This window comes from Podarcis muralis, chromosome 2 (genome assembly GCF_964188315.1).
Source record: "Podarcis muralis chromosome 2, rPodMur119.hap1.1, whole genome shotgun sequence".
NCBI lineage: Eukaryota > Metazoa > Chordata > Lepidosauria > Squamata > Lacertidae > Podarcis > Podarcis muralis.
The window spans coordinates 42,752,551-42,773,694 of record NC_135656.1 but is presented as its reverse complement, the minus strand read 5'-3'; the positions used below and the strand labels follow the sequence as shown (position 1 = coordinate 42,773,694).

Here is a 21,144-nt window from a genome sequence, read left to right as displayed (position 1 = left end):
CACACACGAAAACAAAGATCACCACAGCTAATCCCACTGCTTGCTGTTGTATAAAAGCAAACATCAGTTGGGTTTTCTCTGGATTGATATTTGCTCCAATTTAACTCTAAATCTAAAGAGCCGGTTTTCTGGGGGAAACAGTGGGGCAAAGGCAAAACTCCTTGGACCCATGTCTAGAGAGCAGGGGACAAGTGGGAAACCTCTCGGACTCATGCTTTCTAGACATGGGACAAGTGGAAGTGTGGACACCCTATTCTCTTTTAAGATGTGATTTTTTTGGGGGGGGGGTTATTGACTTTATTTTGATTATATATTTTGTGATTTTATATTTTGTTCTGTGAACTGCCCTGAGACTTCCGGGTATAGGGCGGTATATAAATAATAATAATAATATTCATTGGATTTCAATCAAGGTTCAATTTCTCTCAGTAGCAATTAAGTGGCACAGGGAGTAAACCTTATAGTCAGTAGTCTGTGATTTATTATTATTATTATTATTATTATTATTATTGGGTAACTGAAAGTAATCGCTTGATTTATTATTGCGTGGCCCAGGCGGAGACCCCCCTGACTCCAGGCGACCCCCGTGAGGAATAATGACTCATGACGATATGTTATGGGATTAAAATTGGCCACAACTTTATTAAACCTTCAGATGTAGGGAGACCTTGGCTTAGGCATTGGGTGTTTATCCCTCCCAGTCCTGGTCCAGGAATCTGGGGAACATCAGGGTTATCCAAACTGTGTGGGGATTGGGCTGGCTCTGGAAAACGTATGTTTAAGCAGAGAGCCCGTCCCCCATTTCGCCGTAACGTAGGGGAGAGCACTGACAACCTAACAGTGACTCCCTTCCACACAACCCCTTTAATGGGGAACCCTGGGATTGCCGCTGCAGGGGGGGGCATGGGTCACCGCTTCATGCCCCCCCCCTATTTAGGGAAGATAGATTAAAGGATTCCGCCCAAGGTCTGAAACCGCCAAAGTTGTGACGTTTTGCTACGGGGAAGGCAAAACCTGCCAATGCAGGGAAATTCCTTCCCGGTCCTTCAACAGCAACCATCAATGACTGTAGCAGCCCCCGCATACCTGTAAAGAAGAGGTTAACCTGCAAAAGGAAGGTGTAAACTAAGGGAGAGCAGGGTGGGAGAAGCTCTGGAGCCGACTGAGGACTTCCAGGTAAGTTCCACCCCCTATTGTGTGTGCAGGGAGGTCCTAACCCTACCTGGTCAACTCCCCTGGCAACACCTCCCCAGCTGGGGTTGGCTAACTGTCTGAGGTTGGGTAGGAACCTCCAGGTATCCAGATTGGGGAGGCGAAGACAGGCTGCATTGCCGGGGATTGTGTAGGAACAAGGGGTTGTATGCGACCCCGCAAAAAGCGCTCCCCATTGAGGTGGGGAGCAGTCGATATACACATCTTAATAAAATTAAATGATATGAAATAGAATTATGCACGATATAAAAGTTATATAGAAAATTGAATTTGTAGGAATTAATACAAAATTAAATAAAAGAGTGTTATGAGCTTGTGGGTGCTAGACCACTATAATCTCTGGACCTAACATGTGTTAGCATTTAATTAAGGCTTGGGGTGCTAAATTGTGTGCTAGACACGTAATCCCTGGAATTAGCATGGTTCAAAGCTGCTTAAAGAAGGGTAGTTTCCTATGTGAGACGATAGCCTGATCGATGGGCCATTAAGAGTACAATGGATCAAAGAGACTTGGTGTGATGATGTTTAAGGTCAGATGGAATCCAAGACTGCATGTGTGTCATGGACTGTCTGGATGCAGAGAAGGGGTGGGAGGTATCACCAGCTGGGGAGCTCCCAAAGGAACCCTGATGGGAAGGAAGCTCAGAGCCCAGGGGATTGGTGATGATGATAAGAGGTCAGAGGAAGAAGAGGAGGCAGACTGGGAGAAGAAGGTGTCAGAAACTGAAGAGGTAGCAGGGTTAGGGAGCAGGAAGAGGCTGTAGCAGAGAGCAGCCCAGAAGCAGAGGCAGAAGCTGAGCAGGATCAAGAGGCAGAGTGGGGGCAGGCTGCTGAAGAAACTCCCTAGTTTCTCTCTCCTGCTGCGACCAACTCCCCTCCCCCTGGTCTCCCAGACCATGCAGAGAAAGAAAGAGGGAAGAGCAACAAGAGACAAGACAACAGAGTCTTAGGCTGATGGGGAAGGACTCGGGAGCGGAGCCTTAGAGAGCGGTGGGAAGGGGAGGGCCCTCAGTCCTCACAACTGCTTCATTGGGACAAGACCTACTGGGAAGAGTTGCTGTGATCGCTAGGCTATTTGGGTTTCTTTGTTTTATTGCTGGACCCATGACTCCAGCTCCTGACAATGTATTTCTGGGGCTGGCCTTGAGGTCCACTCCCTTTCTGCTCCAGAGTCCTCACCCGCATCCCCAAAGGCAAGAAAACCATGACACCAGGTGACTTCCTTATGGCCTTCAGGTTATGGAGGTTGTAACTCCCACCAACCCTGACCATTGGTCTTGTTGGCTGGGAATGATGGGAGTTAAAGTCATGCAACGTCAGGGAGCCAAAGGTTCCCCTCTCTTGTTGTAGATACTGCTGGAGCATTTTGGACTAGCAATAACCAGAATGGAGACGCCTACAGTCGCCATCTGCCTGTGGTTTGTAGGTGTCTGAATCAGCATGCCAGTCCCCAACTATAGGATCACCATCCCTACGGAATACCAGTGGCTGGAGGATCTTAATAGACAGGCCTCTTTAGCTGCAGGAGTTGTTCAGGACAATATTGGGTTGGCATCACTTACAATGGATGAGCTTAACTATCATTTCTGAGGATCCCCTGTGAATCAGTGCCTTACAGTGCAGATCCTTACATGAAGATTTCCAAGAATTTCAATGCAGAAGTGACAGCCAAGAGAAGTAAAAAGAGGAAGGATGGTTGCGTACATGCATTTCCTTTCCTGAGAAAAGTCCACAAAATCTTAGATGGTATTAAAGTAGCCGACAGCAGAGATTGAGACAGAGGATGGCACAAGGTGGAATCTACAGGAGGTGCGAAGAACCCGAGAACCTGGAAATCAACGAGAAAATGGAAAGCTTCTCATCAAGAAAAGCAGGTGATTACCAGCTGCAGACTGGGCTCAGGAATCATCACCACTCTGATTAAAAACCTGACTTTTGGGGGAAAGGGATTGATTTGTTGGAGATAGAGAGGAAGTGACTGCCAGCCTCTATAGCAGTGGTGGCGAACCTATGGCACGCATGCCAGAGTGGGCACTCAGAGCCCTCTCTGTGGGCACGCGCACCATCACCCCAGCAGGGTCGTTGCTGGGGGCTGGCAAAGTGGGCAGCCGCCGCCCCCCATGTCGCTGCAGGTGGGAAATGCTCCCTAGAGTGCCCGCCGCCCGCAGCAGCATCGGGGAGAGTTGCACACACACACCCCGATGCTGCTGTGAGCGGGAAACGCTCCCTAGAGTGTGTGCCACCCACAGTGGCATTGGGGGGAGTTGCATGTCCGCCAACCAGCTCCCCCCCACACCACAATTTAAAATAGATGGGCCAAGCAGGTAAGAGGCAGATAGTTATTTATGTTGTTAGCTGTTATGAAGATGATAAGCAGAAGGTGGATGCACACACGAAATAAAGCCAGCCAGGTACTACTAGTTCCCAAGCAAGTTCAGCCTCCCAAATCAGTATCAGTACTCTAGCCAACCAGCTCCAAAAATTTAGAATTATAGTTTTCTCTTGCAGGATAAATTATTCAGATTTTATCTTGGTTGCGGTCAGTGCTTCTCTGCAAGAAGACCATTGCAAGAAATCTGTTTTGAGAGGGTCAGTAGTTACACCTTTACTGAAGAAGCCTCCTCTCAGCTTGGTGATTTTGGGAATTACAGACCAGTTTCAAATCCAACAGTTTTAGCTAAAATGGTTGAGTGAGCAATGATTCTATCTCCATGTCTTAGGGTTGACTTGGGGCTCAACCGCTTGACCCACCACTTTCCCCAGGGGGGAACCCACTCTTTACCTCTGGATCAGAACAAAGTCAAGTGGGTTTTCTGTGGAATGATGTTTATCCTGATTTAGAGCTGAATAACGGGTTGCAATGGCAAAACCTCCTGGACCTGTGCTTTTCCTTCTCTAGGTGACCAATGTGGTCTGACGTGTACCTTCTTTCAGCTGATATTATCCTTTAATATAGGCGTAGCCGACATGATAATATTTCTGGGTTAGCGGAGTCTGTAACCTGAAGCGTAAGTAACCTGAAGCGTATGTAACCCGAGATACCACTGTATAAGCGTCCAAATAGCCACTTGCAAGCTGCCCATGCTGTGAGAGTGGGCATTCATGGTCTGAGAAATCCTCAGCTAAACAGGGGTGCATTCTTTGGGGTGGCAGCAAGTCTGTGGCCCCAGGCATGGATTTTTGAGGGGGCATGAAGCAGCCGCCCCCGGCAGGCATCTCCAGCTCAGTCTGGCCCGGTTCTTCTCTCCTGGCATTGGAGGAAGCAACACTCATGGAGAGGAGCACCCAAAATGCCATGTCAACTGATTGAGCTCTCCCCTGCACAGGCGGGCAGGTGGTGCAGAATGGCCCTGCTTGACTCCATGGAGGGGCGGGGTCACTCCAGTGGTGTCGGCAGCGAAGGTTGGGGTGCCACTAGGGGATCCTTCCATGCTCTGCCCCCCGACATGCCCACCCACCTCTGGTGCATGCACCCACTCCCTGGCATGCATGTAAATCCCTCTGGAGGGCATGCACCTGTCAAGGGCACCTGGAGCTCGTACTACGTAGCTGCAGCTAAAACAACCAGTTCTGCAAAGTGCTTTACAAACCTTAATTCTATCTTCTCCATGTTGGCCTAGTTCTCCCTGTGGTGGTAAACTTGTGCATCTTCAGACTGCAGACGGGATTCATGTGGCTGAGTTCTCCTTGATATGAAACAAATAAAAAATACATAAGCCAGAGGCCAGGGAGTGAAGGTTTCTAGCCTAGGTTTCTGTCTTGCATGCTGGTTGTCTGTGTGTGTGTGTGTGGGGGGGTTATTTATTTATTAGTATGGAAGAACATTAAATAATGTGAGCTGCCATTTATAGTCTGAAGTAGAATAGTTCAGACACCAACTTAGCGCCCATGGGGATGGCTGGATTTATAATGGTGCCTGCAAGGGGCCAAGACTCTGAACTTTCTTTGTCTTTTAAATTAAGCCTTTAGCCTTGCTAGAAGGAAGGACTGTACACATAGCATACATTTCAGTCACAGGACCTTTGCCAAAGAATTATGGTATCTGTAGTTTGTCAAGAGTGTTGGGAATTGTTGCTCTGTGTGGGTGAACTAATGGTTCCTAGGATTCTTTGAGGGAGGAGCCATGGACTTCAAATGGGCTTTAAATGTATGGCATATCATACCCGCCAACATTTTGAAGCCAAAATCCAGGCCGCCATCTTCCTGTTTTTTATTGCGGGAGCATGGCGGCCATTTTGGTTGTCGTAATCTTCCATGATTTCACACCACAGTTCTTCCTCCCCCCCCCCAGGTGCCTTTTTTTCGGGCACGGCACCCAAAAACGTGTGTGTTAGGGCACCGCACAAGGTCATGGCCCTGAAAAAGTGCTTTTATCAGGGCAAAATCATGGGAGATCATAGCAACCAAAATGACTGCTGTGCTCTTGCGATAAAAAACAGGATGTCCCGGTTTTCCCGGGACACTTGCTGGGTATGATAAAATCTATACAGCAAAATATATATACAGTCATACCTTGGCTCTCAAATGCCTTGGTACTCGTACATTTAGGCTCCCAAATGCTGAAAACTTGGAAGTGTTCCGGTTTCCAAACTTTTTTGGAAGCTGAACATCCAACGCGGCTTCCGCTTGAGTGCCAGAAGCTCCTGCAGCCAATCGGATGCTGTGCCTTGGTTTTCAAACATTTTTGGAAGTTGAACAGAATGTTCGAGAACCAAGGTGCAACTGTACAGCCTTCTAAGCACTTTCTGTAAGATAAGCCAGCTTAGTTTTTCCTGCCCCTCGGCATTTTTAGTCAATGAGTGAAGTCAGAACTGTGACTGATGATTGAGAGCCAGGGTGGTGTATTGGTTAGAGTGTTGGCTTAGGACCTGAGAGGCCAGGGTTCAAATGTCCACTCAGCCATGATGCTCATTGGGTGACGTTGGGCCTGTCCATATCTCTTATCCTAACCTACCACACAGGGTTGTTGTGAGGATAAAATGGGGAGGGGAAAACCATATTTGCCACCTTGATTTCCTCGAAGGAAAGGTGGAATATAAATAAAACATAGAAGCATACAGTGCTTTTTTGGGGGGGGGGATGCAGGGGTACGCATACCCCTAAACATTTTGTGAATTTTTGTACTTCTGTCCATTTACTGTATTCATTTTTCCCACTTTGAACTATAAAATGGTGATTTTATTGAGTCAAAATGAGAGAATCCCTAATTTATTTTTTTTAAGAAAAAAAGCACTGGAAGCATATAAAGCATAGAATTGTAGAGTTGGAAGGAACCACAAGGTTCATCTAGTCCAACCCCTTGCATTGCAGGAATCTTTTGCTCAACGTGGGGCTCTAAACCACAACCCTGAGATTAGGAGTCTCATGCTCTACCAACTGAGCTATCTATGACCAGCAAAGGGTGTACCAGAGGCTGGCTGAGCATCTAGAGCAGCCTTTCTCAACCTGTGGGTCCCCAGATGTTGTTGAACTACAACTCCCATCACCCCTAGCTAGCAAGGCCAGAGCTCAGGGATGATGGGAGTTGTAGTCCAACAGCATATGGGGACCCACAGGTTGAGAACCGCTGAATTCTAGAGGATGGTAGTATGAGGGAGGCACCATGGCTCAGTGGACCATTTCTAGTATCCTTCTTTTAAAGGATCTGTTTGCAGGTGATGGGGAAAACAACCTCTGCCAGGACCCAGGAATGCTCCTGGGTGCTAGATGATGCTGGACTAGACCTCAAGGCTGCTTCCTGTTTTCCTCTGCCCACAGCAGTATCTTGTGATTGCACCCGGATGGCAGTTCCTTGCGCAATGGCTCACAGAGGCAGAGGCCTGGCTATTGCATGAGCCAGTCGCTGGGTGCACAGCTGGCTTCCTGCTCTTCCCTTCCTTTTGCAGTTTTGCTCCTAGAGAGAGAGTTTCATGTTGTGGGGGGAAACAGCTGCTTCCTGATTTCAACAGCTTGGGGGAAAGGGCCAGAGGACAGGCAGAAGGAAGCTCTTTGACTGGAATCAACAAGATTTAGGAGGGTGCTGAATGTGGTGCACACTGGGAATTGAAGTTTGATGAAGGTGCTGAGAATGATCTATTTGACATCTATATCCTTGCCTCATCCTACTCACCTCAACTTCAAACTGAAGATCTCCAGACTTTTTTTTTTCTGGGGAGAGGGACTTTGACTGTGTATGTAGTGTATATTTAAAGCACATTCTTTCCCTCAAAGAATTCTGGGCACTGCCATTTCTTAAGGGTTGCTGGGATTTGTAACTCTGTTTGGGGGTAAACTACAGCACCCAGAATTCTTTGAGGGAAAGAATGTGCGACAGATATGCTTTGAAGGTATAGCTTCATTACAGGTATAATGTGCACACAGCCTGACAGTCTATTCATTTAAGATATTTATATGCTGCCCAATATTGTAGATTCTCTGAGTAGTCTACAGTATCCCAAAGAGCCTGACCCCAGCGGGAGGCAGCTTCCCTTGACCTTATATTCACAGCAGCATTTTGTGCTTGAAGCAAGATAGCTATTTGTGGCTCAGTGAAACCAGATGTGTATAACTGGTTTAGTACTAACTCGTGCTATTCAAAAACCAAGAACTCATCCCCCCCTCCCCTGGTTAGGCATGTAGAATTAGGGCTTGTGTGCACCTGCATCTTCTGCGGCTCAGAAATACTGTTTACAAGGAAGTTAGAAGGAGCTAGGCTGAAGAGCTGCAGAAGTACAAATGAAAGAACTGTAATCTGACAGTGAAATGTAACAATGGTACATTTCTGTTGCTCTTGTTTCATATTTGACCAGCAGCACTGTGGGCTGTAAATGTATTGCTCAAAGATTAGCGGCCATTGCCAATGTTTCCCCACCTCAGAAGTTTGAAAGAGATAATCAGTGTGAAATGGAACACAGCATAGCTAAATCTGTCGGACTGAGCAGTGCCTTTTTAGAAAAGTCAGAATGTCCGTCTTCCAGAAGTGCTTTACCAGAGAAGTTACTCCTGGAGAGAATTTGCTGTTTGAAAAGGTGCATAAAGCGTCTCCAAGGAAAGTATTAGGACTTGTGAGGGATGGACAGGGACACCATTGAATTTCTCACAGGACTTCCAGAAAAATATAAGGGACTCTCATTCATCATTCAGCGTGTTGGGCCACCCAAAATGCAGTAAACTTTGGATTCACATAAACAGCCTGTGACTGTGTGACTATTTAGGAGCATTTGCTACCACATTGTGTTTCCAATACCCTTTGTCCTTGTCTGCATATTTTATCACTGCTTTCTCAGTCAGGTGGTGGTGCCATTTTGTCCCTTGCCTCAGGCAGCAAACTGCCTAGGGCCAGCCCTGCCTAGCTCCACCCTTATGAATTTTCACTTCCCACCACCACAAATAATTCACATGATGTGTTTTTGCTGTCCACAGGTGGTTTCCTGCTGCAACATTGCAGGTGTGGTTCAAACGAAACATCCATATCCGTCCTTTTCATTGTGACTGCTGCCTCATTTCTGCTGTGGACCATAATCTCTGCTGTTTTGATTTCAAAAAGTATGAATTCTGCAGTCAATGACTGCTTTGTTTATGTGAAGTCTGAAAGACATGCCAGGCCGAGGGTTGGGGGGGAGGAGGCAGGGAGAGCACAGAGAGCAGTAGTAGGATAAACTAGAGTTTGCAACAGTGGTTCCCAAACTCTCCCCCTGGTCACAGGCCACTTGAAGATTGTCAGAGTTCTTGGTGGACCGCTAGATGATTGTTCCACCTTTTGTGGCCATTGTAATATACAGTACTAGATGCTGTATGATTTTTAATTGTATTTTACTATATTACAGATTGAATTCCAGAGAATTCAAATTGTAAGTGTTCTTCACAGACCACCTGAATTAAGCATATGGACCTCAGTTGGCCTGCGGGCCACAGTTAGAAAGCCCTTGACCTGGAGCACTTTTACAATCGTTGAATTTATCTCCTGATTGTCAAAATATGTTTGGGTTACTATTTAGAACCACACTCTCCCTTGAATTTTACTTTCAAAATATTCCCAAATCATGGAAACCAAACCCCTAATTTATAGTGTTTCAGTAATGTTTGTTAAAGCGAGATGAGCGCCGCAACCCCAGAGTTGTTCGCGACTGGACTTAACTGTCAGGGGTCCCTTTACCTTTAATGTTTGTTAGAACATTGTAGAAACATTGCAATTTAAAAAAATGCTTACTTTTTAAATCCTTGACTGAAAACTGTTGATCAGTTTGATGTAAGGGAAAGCTGCTTATGCACTGATATGCCCAAAACATCCTGAAGCATGCATAGGAGATATTGCTCTTCAGAGGTCCAGGAAGCAGGACTTTTGTAAGGCAAAGTGTTGCTTCATTGATGAACCTGATAAGCTCCTAATGTAACTGAGGTGTGGTGAATGGACTCTCTCTTTTGTTTATGGCAAGGATGAGGAGTTTCCAGTTGCTTGAGCCTCTCCACCAAGCCCACTGACTATACTCCCCACAAAAGTCCCCAGCACCATGAAAAAACCACACACCAGAAACAGAGATGACTTTAAACTGGTGCTAGAAACCAGAAGTTTATTATGCTATCAAATACGCCCAATATTTGTATCATCAGGGCTGGCCCGGCCATAAGGCAGACTGAAGCAACCACCTCAGGCAGCGGAAACTTGCAGGGTGGCGCTGTGAGGGTGCCCTGCCCACACCTGCTGCCACCAGGGTAGTGTGGTGGCAGCTTCTGGTAAGATCTCGCCAGAAAACTGGCTTGTTCCTGAAGAAGACAATCAGTTGGAATGTGCTCAGTATACTCCAATCTACAATAAATGTCTGTTTACTAGCACTAGTTGGGAGCAATCTCTTTTTGAAAAAGAAAAGAAAAGTCCCCAAGCAGTGTGGTCTTTCCTATCTTCTCCAGGAAATAGCCACCTACCGTTGCCACCTACCGTTGGTAATGCTGGCTGTGCCTAAGTGAAGATAAAGACTGCTCTTTCTATAAACTCCTTAGGTTCAATGACAGTGACCAGACCTTCGTATTATTTCAGATTTGGAGATGTCCACGCAACTAGAACAGCTGCGTGCCAATCAGTCCATGGTGATAACAAACGGTAACCATTCAGTTTCGCTTTTTCAAATGGTTAATTGCTTCTGTCTCATTCCTACCCCTATATCTAGGAGTCAGCTTTTAAAAGGGGGGGGGGGCTATAATGACTTGTACGTACAGTTGGCTCTCTAGCCATCCAGATAAAACACGTTCAGGATGGAATGGCTGAAGGAGAGGAAACAGGTAAGGGAGTTCTAAAATTCAGGCTTGCACAGCATTCAGTCCTATTCAGACCCATGGAGACCAGAGGATATAAGTGAGTCATGCCCATTAATTTCATAGGGTCTACTTTGAGTAGAATTCACATTGGATACAACCCACAATTATTACTTTAGTTCCTCTGTATTTGAAACCTAAGGTTTTACTTTCTGCAGTTATGGTTTTTCAGAACACCCCCGTACCCCACTTCATTCTTTAATTAATCCAGTCTATCAATAATGAAGTAGAACTTGACAAACTCCCAATACAAAATTGTATTGGGCGGGGGTAGGGAGAGATAGCACTAAAAATGTTATCCATAATAAAAGGTTATGACCCTTTCTGTGAGGGGAGGACTATATTAATGTTCATTTGTGGGGCGGGGGGTGGGTGGGCATGCTGTCTTAAAAAGGAATTTCTAAGTGGAGCAACAAAACTTTTTCTAAGCTGAGCCCTTCTGGACATCTCAGTGGGCGCATTCATGCAAGCAGGCTCATCACACCCAAACTGCAACGTCAAGTGGCAACTTGCTTGTGTGAAACAAATACTCTAGGAAACATCAGAGGTGGAGTTTTAATGCAATTGCCCTTCACTTCAGACACAATGCCTTTGTCAATGGAGGCAGTTAGTATGTTCATCCGCAACCAGTCACTGAGTGATGCACATGTACATGTGTGAATCAGCCGGAACGGGAGCAGTTTTAGTACTTCCAGTCCCTGCACTCCATCCAGAGCCTGCAGAGTGCTTCATACCTTATGGTCTTTGCTAGTTGACTTCATTGACAAAAGAGTGCATTAGCATAAGAGCAGTGTACCATGGTCATGCAAGGTACTAGGAACTCATAATGCGCAGAGGAGGCAAGTTAGTTAGGCCTTCTGCACTACTCTGCCCACCTTGAACTGAGGTAGTCTGGATCTCCTAAGAATGTATTACTAGAGAAGCAGATCTCTTTTACTCTCTGATCCTTTTGACAAATCGAAACTTCTCACCTCTTCAAAAAAACTGCATGTTCCTCCTATGTACCTCCTGGTACCTCAGAAGAACTGTTCAACTCAGAAGCATGGCCATATTGCTCAACACATAGAATCTGAATGAGTGCCTCCTGACTAACTGAATTCTGTCTTTTCTAGGCTCCAAGATGGAGAAACGGCTAGAGGAGATTCATTCTAATCACTCTTCATCTGGTATGCATTGACTTGGCTGTCACCCCTGCTGGTGTTCCTATTTTCTCCCTCTCTTCTCAACAGTCTCTAGTTGCTGCTGACTTTCTTTCCTCCAATCCTCACTAAGTACTGTTATGGATGTCAGGTGACCATTAGACTGATTGCTTGATAGTTAGAGATGATTGGTGAAATTTCCTGAGGGGCATGGTATAAATCCCTAACATAACTCATAAAAATATTTTTCTCAGCAGAAGCTAATGCTACCTTAATATGTGTTTCTTAAGTTTGATAGTTTTGCTGCCTGGGAAATTCACTTGTATGGTGGTATCTGAAATCAGGGTTCTGCAGGGATGTATGTTGGAGAGAGTTGCTGACCTTGCTGAGTTTGGGACAGACAGAGGCATTGATGCTGTTGCTTTGGGTGACCTGAAGAAGGGACAATGGTTGTGCTGCCTGCTTCAGCAGTTGATTTGCTTCCACTAGGCTCTTTTTATATATTTGTAATATCAGTTCTGCTTACAAAGATACAGTAAGGTAAAGGTACCCCTGCCCCTACGGGCCAGTCTTGACAGACTCTAGGGTTGTGCGCTCATCTCACTCTAGAGGCCGGGAGCCAGCGCTGTCCGCAGACACTTCCGGGTCACGTGGCCAGCGTGACGAAGCTGCTCTGGTGAGCCAGAGCCGCACACGGAAACGCCGTTTACCTTCCCACTAGTAAGCGGTCCCTATTTATCTACTTGCACCCGAGGGTGCTTTCGAACTGCTAGGTTGGCAGGCGCTGGGACCGAGCAACGGGAGCGCACCCCGCCGCGGGGATTCGAACCGCCGACCATGCAATCGGCAAGTCCTAGGCTCTGAGGTTTTACCCACAGCGCCACCCGCGTCCCGAAAAAGATACAGTAATTTCCCAATATTTTCTTATGTGATTGAACTCAATTCTATAGGACTTCTTTCTCAGGGAAGTGTAGAGAACTTAACAGTACCCTTTTGCCAAATGCAGAGATTGGAAAGTAGCTGTTATCTGTGGCTTTCTTTTAGAATCTGAGCTAAGTAAGGCCCTGAAGACACTGGAAGCTAAATATGAGGAGTCACAGAAGAATGGTAAGTATTCTTTGTTTCTGCCGGGAAAAGAAGGGAATGGGTGGAACTGTCTTCAGGCAGGGATATAAGAAGGCAACATTTTCGATTCCATGCTGTGTTCCTTGCACACAGCACTGCTTCTGTTCCACTGCAGTTCATTTTCTGCCAAAAGCTATATTACTTGTCCCGATGTTCACTAGGCAACATTATGTACTTTTCATAATTTAAGTAATCATGTAAATTATGTAAGTGACATTACCATTGCATTATTCCCCACTATTATTTTTAGTGTAAAGTAAACACAAACCAAATGCAGGAGGCTGGGTGTAATCATTTACATATTGTCTGCAGACTGAAAGAAACAACAAGAGTGCCAGTTGTATTTGCTGGATTGGTTTCCATTCGGGACATGGGATGAATAAGTAGTAAATATTGGCAATTTCTGCTCTTATTTCGTTTATCATCAGAATTCTCTGACATCCCTACCCTTAGGGAATCTCAAAAGCAGGAGTTCTTACAGAGTTTGAATTTCTCCTACTTAAATTTATGGTGTGTTCCCTGTGTCAAGTCAGTAACCTGAGCTCTACTTGCCATACTTCTCAATGATCATTCTTTCTGAATGACTGTTTCTGCAACTTTTCCTTTTCCAGACCAAATTCACCTTCCATTTAACTCCCCTTTCTAATCTTTTCTCCCTAGGGAATGAAAAGCTGCGTGAACTATCTAGAGACAGCAGCCGTTCCTTGGCTGAAATTGATAAGATAGAGGATGCACTACTGAAGATTAATGGTAAGACACGAGACTTCTTCTGCCCCTGGGCTAATGTAAGTCAGGGAGGCAAGCAGGGCAGACTGCTGTGGGCTGGACAGAGCAACACTTCAGAAGATGCAGAGATGCCCAATCTGCAGCCTAATAAAGGCAGTGGAGGTGAAGGAGCAACAGGTGGTCCCACGGTGGGCAAGTGAGGAAAGATGTGAGAAAAACTGAAACACAGCCAGAAGGGAGTCTAAAGCAGGGTGGAGCCAGAAAGAAACACTGATAGAAAGGGAAGAGGGGAAGAATCAAGGCAGTGAACGTGACTGCAGGCAACAGGAGGATAGAGGGAGAAGCTGTGTACACACCACACATGTAAACCACCTGACATCTCCCAAAGAATTCTGGGAACTGTCATATGATAAGGGTGCTGGGAATAGTAGCTCTGTGAGGTGTAAGCTACAGTTCTCAGGATTATTTGAGGGACATTATGTGCTTTGAATGTATGATGTGTACGCAGCCAGAGGTAAGAAAGTGGGCATAGAGACTGAGAAAGAAAGCAAGAAGAGCAAGGAGGCCACTGAGACAGAGAAAAGCAGCGCAACAGAAGGGAATGTGCAAGATGGCCACAAAGGAAAAACTGGTGGCTTAGGGAGATAATAGATCCCCGGGAGCTGGTGGAAGGACTTCCAATGTCTTATTCCTTCAGATACAGTGCTCACTCCTATGCTGTGGAAAACCAGGGACCAAAAGATCGTATTGGCCTTGGGACCCATATGATGTGATGATAATTAGTGAGGGACAAAGTGACCCTGTTGTGATTCAGAATTGGGCATGACCCATCCTCTGATTGGTCGTAACACAAATTAATGTGGTGGATACAAATTAACATGTCAGATTCTTTCGAGGTGATTGGTTGTTCCATAGTTTTGTATCCAAACTTAAATGGATAGGTTCCTTTGGCAAAGCATTACAGAGTTCTAGTAAAAGTATTCTGAGCATATGCAGACAAATTAATTTTTCGTTTCTTTGAGTAACTAAAGGAAGCATCATCTGAGCATGTTTTAACCACATAAGCTGCAAAGGTGCAGAAAAGAGAAAAGGACTGATAATAAATCTCAATTTTAATTACAAACAGTTCTACGATTTTGATGGATCAGAGATAGGAAGGATGTAGTATGGACTGAGGGATTACAATTTTTGGCAGCACTGCTAATAAGGAACATAAACATCCGTAGAAGGGTGTTCTGTTTGTGATCTGGTTGTTTTAATGTCTCTGCTATTACATTATAGCTTCAACCTGCCAAGTTTGTCCAAATGGTTGGTTGTTCAACAAAGGATCGTGCTACAGTTTTCAAGTAAAGCCTGGACCTTGGTCTCATGCCAGGAAGGCGTGTGAAGATGAACGTGCCCTTTTGGTTGTTGTCAATGATGACGAAGAGCAGGTAATTCAAGGTCTTTGTGGAATTGTGACAGCCCCATCCTAGCCACCCTCTGGGTCCCTTGGCATCTGAAGAGGAGGAGACCAGGCCACAACAGTGTGTGCTCTTTAGCTTGCACCCATCCTTTCCATGTTTGAGGTACTTGAGTACCTGTTTGCAAGGCTGCCCCTTACCAAATAGCCTCCAAAAGTTCCCCGGGGTCTCTCTGAAGCCTCTTTATCTAGAGGGAGGTTAAGGCATTTAGGTGTCAGGGTGTTTACATTAAGTTGAGACCACAATGTTTAAGAAAAAAAAAGCACTTGCTTCAGCCACATCCACACTATACTGTACATATAAAGCAGCAGCATACAACTTTAAACAATCATGGCTTCCTGCAAAGAATCATGGGAGCTATAGTTTGCCAAGGGTGCTGCGAGTTAGGAGACCTCCTATTCGCCTCAGGAGGACTTCAGTTCCCAGAGTGGTATAACAATAAATCCTTCTACCCAGGAATTGCTGGGTATTGCAATTCTGCGAGGGGAACAGGGGTCTTCTAACAACTTACTGCTTTAAATGTATGGTGCAGATGTGGACTAAGATGAAAGAAAAGTAAGGAGTTATAAGGAAAAGGTATAATAAGAAAATAATACAGAAAGCCAAAGTATTCCCTTTGGGAGAAAAACAACCCACAATTGAGTAAACTTAATCCTCTCTCCCTGGTTTCCGCAAACCATAAAATGTGCCAGGCTCTCAGTAGAATCCCTGCTCATGAATAGTTCTTTGTTCACTGAAGCCTCCACCTCAGGCTTCAAAACACCTGTTATTATGCTGAGATCACTTTGATTTAAATAACTTACTGATATAGACCTTTTAAATTTTCTGCCTGTGCATATGCCATGGCCGATGCCTCAGCGGCATTTGCTAGGACTTGATGTTAACCTTAGACTCCCCAAATAAGTTGCAACCAGACATACAAGCTAGACATACACTATATACAAGTAAACATATGTGTTCCCATCCAATATGCAGACACTTCAGGACAGTAAAGTCCAGCTGCTTCACATCAGTACATGAACAGCTGTTTCCCATTTATCAAGCACAATCCACAGATCTTCCATCCTTTTGTGGCAGGGACATCTTGGTTCTTGAGCCAAGTGCATTTTGTTCCTGAGAGGTTGTGGTATTTCCCACTGAGAGTGTTGTGATTGCTGTGTAGAATGTGATAAATTAAGTGTCGGGGGACCTCTTGGATACTGTTTGTGATGTCAACGCTATTCTTCCTTAGGGGCTTACTTGAGTGTTACCTCTTATTGCATATGAGCAAATGGTCCATCATTATGGCAACTAGGGAGGATGTCAAGAGATGTGAGCCATATATTTAAGGCCCCCTGGAGCTGCAGTGCATCTCTGCACACAAAAGCATACTGCGCCCTGTGCAAGAAGTCTATCTGCTGGCCAGTGTTTGGGAAAGAGGGTGGGTTTTTCTTATACCATAGCAATCTCCAAATGCTGTGCTTTTATTTTCCCCATATACGAAAATGGCAACTCGGGGATGCTGAGGGACGCTAAACCTACCCACCTACTTCTGGTGAGCCCTATGCTTAGGGTGCGTGATAGATTTTGCCAATCTCAGCTATATCCCAGATGTCATTGAATAAAAGTAAGTAAAGAGTAGGATGGAACACTCAGAACTGGCTTTTACATACACACAAGTAGGACTCACAACAAAATGTTGCGGTATATCCTTGCCTCTTCACAGGGGTGCTGCTCTTGAGACAGCCATCCAGCCATGCCTTCCGCTGGGATACTGTAAGCTTTTAAAGGCTCAGGCAGGCCAACTCACTATCCCGCTCACCAACTTTGAATTTTTCTTTCCCAGCTGGCACCCAACTTGCTGTGATTCTGGTGTTTGAACGTCACTGGGCTTGTTGTCGTTGTTGTTGTCGTTGTTGTTGTTTTGTGGGAGGATTTGCCCTCTTTTGGTGTTTCTTAAAACATTTATGTTGCAGTGATTCATTAAGATTTCAAGGAGAGGTAGTTCCCAGCACTGTTAGTTACACAATATCTTTAAGCTTTTTAAATGAGGCATTGAACATGGGCCTTTGTACCTGTAAAGCTTGTGTTTGATACAGAGGCGTGTAGTCAGTCATGTTTCTGGCAGTGTGAGCTTGATGTTGCATCTCAGCCTTACATTTTGAGAGAACACTGTGTTACTAGTTGTGGTAGGATGTATATTCAATATTGTACATTTCAACTCCGAGAATTAAATGTGGTTTGTGTTTCAGAGTTTTCTCAGATTACACCTAAAACAAAAATACTACTGGATTGGTCTCCAAGACATTGAAACAGAAAACAAATTTACCTGGGTGGATGGAAGTACTGCAACTTATACGTAAGTCTAGCATCAACTTTATTCCATTTTTAAACCCAACCTGGGTGGAATCTACACACATATAAAAACCATTCTGAAAATGCTTTTTAAAATTTTTTCCATAAGGCTCACCATCTCCATTTAGTGTCACATTGTATATTTCCAGTTACAGATAGGTAGCCGTGTTGGTCTGCCATAGTCAAAACAAAACAAAATTCCTTCCAGTAGCACCTTAAAGACCAACTAAGTTAGTTCTTGGTATGAGCTTTCGTGTGCATGCACACTTCTTCAGATACACTGAAATACACTGAAATATATCCTATATAGAAGGATCTGGCAACTTCTATTTCAGTGTATCTGAAGAAGTGTGCATGCACACGAAAGCTCATACCAAGAACTAACTTAGTTGGTCTTTAAGGTGCTACTGGAAGGAATTTTTTTTTTGTTTTGACATTGTATATTGCACTTAAAATACACTTAAAACATTTTATTTGCAGCTGTATAGCTGAGTTCTAGCTACTTCTGTGCCTATGGGTGAAGGAGTTTGCTGACAGGCTGCTTTTGGAAGGTGGACACATTGACATCCCATTGAAAGAACTATTCCCTGTGTGGGTCTCCCAGCTGGGAGCCAGGGTCAGAAATTCAGTTAGCGAGGCTACACTGGTTTTCATTAAAAACTCATCAAAGACTAACTGGGACCAGTAAGAGGCTAGCATAAAGTCTCCAAACACAAGATGACACATTTCTTCTCTTCTTTGATCCAAGGTGGCTTGGTCATTCACTGCTGGGCATCAGGGAGGGTTCGCTAAGGTCTAAGAATCTATCTCACTAGAACTGATTAACTCTGCCATTTGTTTATTTGTTATATTTCCATATGCAGCAAGTGGGGTGCAGGGGAGCCGAACAATTATGGCCACGGGGAGGACTGTGTTGAGATGACACCTAGAGGCTGGTGGAATGATATTCCATGTGGCAACAACATAGATGGCTGGATCTGCGAAAAGCCATGGAGCTGCTAGCTGTGTGGCCAGCAGGAAGAGAACTCGACATGAGCCAATCATCATGACTCCCTCGCTCTGCTCTTCATTCTCACAGACCTTCCAACAGTCACTTCTGGCTAGTGGGTGGGCGTAGCAATCACCAGTACCAGTTCATTAAAACTGAGGTGATGAAATCCAGCCAGTATTACATCTGTGAGTCAGCAGAAAGCTAGGACTCGCCATACGATTTTTAGCTCTTGTCCATAACCCACTAGAACTCACTGTCTTCCCTGGGAATAAAAGCCGGGAAAATAGCTGGGGATAAAAACCAGAGTTCTTGTCTTCCATCCTAGCCCCTCTTCCTTCTATAATAACATGCTAGATTAACCTAGTTCTCACATTCACAAATTCAAAACCTAATGAAACATTCATTGAAAAGCCCAATAATTTAGCAAGTTCTCTCCTCCCCCCCAGCATATGAAAAGGAGAGGATGATATCTGAGACAGGGCCTTCTTGGGAGTGGCATTTCCAGGCATGAGCCAGGGGGGTGGGGGGTGGGGGACAGCTGCCCCCTCTAGATCAAATAAAACAATAGAAATACTTAACTAACTGACCAATCACATTGGTTCTTCCCTACACTAACAAAAGTCCTGACCCCCTAACAAAAATCCTGGCTACGCCCATACCTCCAGAGAGGTCTATTTGATCCCTACATTTTTATTATTTCATTGCTAGCAGATCTTTTTCTCTATTTTCCTAGGTTTTAAAATCTGAATTCCCTCATGAAGCTCTTATGATGCTCTTCTAAGATTTCAGATCCTTTTGCCTTTTTTTAAAAAAACTCTATATTCTGGGTTGTTGCCACACTAGCCCTTAATTTTTACAATAAAATACAAGGTGTGGACATGAAAATTTATTTAAGGTATTACAAGGCATCTGCGTCTTTAAACACTTTTAATTTGCACACTAGTCCCTTTTGTTGATGCCAACTACTAGGTTAACGAAGAATAGCTTGTTAGCTGCCCCTTGAGTAATCTCTCTCTTCATGTCAGTTTCTGTTCCTGCAAGAGGAAAGATCCCTTTAATTATTGGATTTTTCTCTTGTTTTGTTCTTTGTTTGTTTGCTTTTCTCTTTAAAATAGTGAAATCGTACTACAATAAACTACTTTCATGTTTTTCTGACTTTAACCCATGGCTGCCACCAAGAAGAGAAAGCCAGTGTTTTAAAATTTAGGCTACCTTCTCTAGGCAATGTCCTCCATGGCTGCTGTTGCCATGAAGAGAAGGAAGCCTACATGTTAAAAACAAAAAACAAAACAAAAAATGAAGCAGAACAAAACAAAAAACAAGCTGCAGTTTTCCTTCTCAGCAAGGCATAAAAGGAGGTGAGGTTGTCAGATTGGTGGGGGTGACAAGCAGTGCAAGAAGGGCCATAGCTCCCCATCCATCCATCCATCCATCCATCCATCCATCCATCCATCCATCCATCTCTATGTGTGCAAAACTTAGTATTTAAAGCTCCTCATTCCATGGGAACAGAAACTGACATTACAGTAAACAGGAGAGCCTATAGGAGCAAATAGAAGGTAATAAATAATCCTCCAGTTGATGTTGCCACTAGCCTTTGCAAAATGGGTTTTAACTTATGTATAATAGTAGATGAGGATCTTTGTAATTCTCTATTCTTTCATTTGCTGTGGATTGTGGGAAAGCAAGGTTCAGGAGCACTCAAGTGCGCAAGTGTTCTTCGGCCGTTATGAAATCTCCTTTGATGCTTCACCAAACTCAAATCTGAGGCTTTCATAGAGGAAACTAAGTTCCTTCTTTTTCAGCTGGCATTTGGTTTCTGTGGTTGGACCACAAAGAGGTCTAACATTGCTCAACTGTTTGTACAAATGGTCCTGTATAAAATAAAATAAAAAGTGACTAATGTGTTTACATGCTTTGAATCTCTAAGACAGAGGTTGCTATAAATTCAAATAAAAAATCAAAATAAAGAACTGTCATGGATAATGTTGCACAGGTGGGACAGGCAGTGGCCATTTTATGCATTTGATTGGCGCATGGCAGGTCATTTTAGACCCGGAAAATGGGGGAATGGGGGGGGGAGAATGGGGTAGACCAGGGCAGGCCTATGTGCGGGGCCCAGGGACACAACCCTCGTGCAAATCGGGAGGGTGTGTGTGCCTGTATATCCTCAATTCAAATGCACATTTGAGGCCCTTCTTGGGCTTTAATTTCAATGATGTCCAATGGGTGTCCAATGAGTGTTTTGCTGAGCCGAAACTGCAGTATGGAGGGTCAAGGTGACAGCTGTTGGCAGATGGACATAGGAAATGACAAAGCCATGCTCAGCAAGGGGCAGTTCTGTTTGAATATAGTTTGGGCAATCGGCTATGACTGTTATCCTAAATCGTGGTTTTTAAAATCTACAAGAGCCCCCATTTGTGCTGTTCCACAATACGCCCACATCTTATGATTGCCTCATTTCTGCTTCACCTGGCTTTACTCTCCTCTGAGAGGCAAACTGGAACTCCTGGCCACTTTTCCTTTTGTGTGTGTTTGTGTGTAGGGTGAAGAAAGTTTGTTATCTCTCTGGCCCTCTACTGATTGCCCATTCATTGGAAAACTGTAGGTGCACTGTAGGTAACTCACAGTAGATTTGGGATCATGTGGAATTGGGACTAGGAGTGTTGGAGAATTCTAACAAAAATGAAAACAGGAACAGAAATTGCTGATGTTCACTTATGGATCCCATTCTGGAATTGAAGTCAATCCAGGGAATACAATTGGTATTTGCTGTTGCTGTTTTCAGTCTACAAATGATATGGAGTATGCTTTTTCCTCCGTTTCCATTGTGTTTCCTCTGCATTGAAATGAATGAGGTGGAATA

General features: G+C 44.6%; 1 protein-coding gene across 2 annotated transcripts; it reads left to right on the top strand.

The window, feature by feature from the left end:
- Positions 1 to 2,994: 2,994 nt before the first annotated feature.
- On the top strand, positions 2,995 to 20,189 carry LOC114590787 (low affinity immunoglobulin epsilon Fc receptor-like). Of its 2 annotated transcripts, XM_028717270.2 has the most exons (9): positions 2,995 to 3,086; positions 8,614 to 8,736; positions 10,226 to 10,288; positions 11,613 to 11,666; positions 12,684 to 12,746; positions 13,425 to 13,514; positions 14,772 to 14,923; positions 17,185 to 17,291; positions 18,151 to 20,189. In XM_028717270.2, exons 1-9 carry the CDS (start codon positions 2,996 to 2,998, stop codon positions 18,287 to 18,289), a joined length of 882 nt encoding a protein of 293 aa, XP_028573103.2. In that variant the 5' UTR covers position 2,995; the 3' UTR covers positions 18,290 to 20,189. The 2 variants fall into 2 exon arrangements, with proteins under 2 accessions (XP_028573103.2, XP_077780483.1); XM_077924357.1 differs by lacking the exon at positions 8,614 to 8,736.
- The last annotated feature ends 955 nt before the right edge of the window (positions 20,190 to 21,144 follow it).

What these genes read in the sequence shown, in the direction of transcription:
- LOC114590787 (XM_028717270.2), top strand. Translation starts at nt 2,996, where the DNA reads ATGGCACAAGGTGGAATCTACAGGAGGTGCGAAGAACCCGAGAACCTG. An exon ending in TGCTGTTTTGATTTCAAAAA is followed by an intron (nt 8,737 to 10,225) that starts GTATGAATTCTG and finishes GTATTATTTCAG; the next exon opens with ATTTGGAGATGTCCACGCAA. An exon ending in TGAGGAGTCACAGAAGAATG is followed by an intron (nt 12,747 to 13,424) that starts GTAAGTATTCTT and finishes TTTTCTCCCTAG; the next exon opens with GGAATGAAAAGCTGCGTGAA.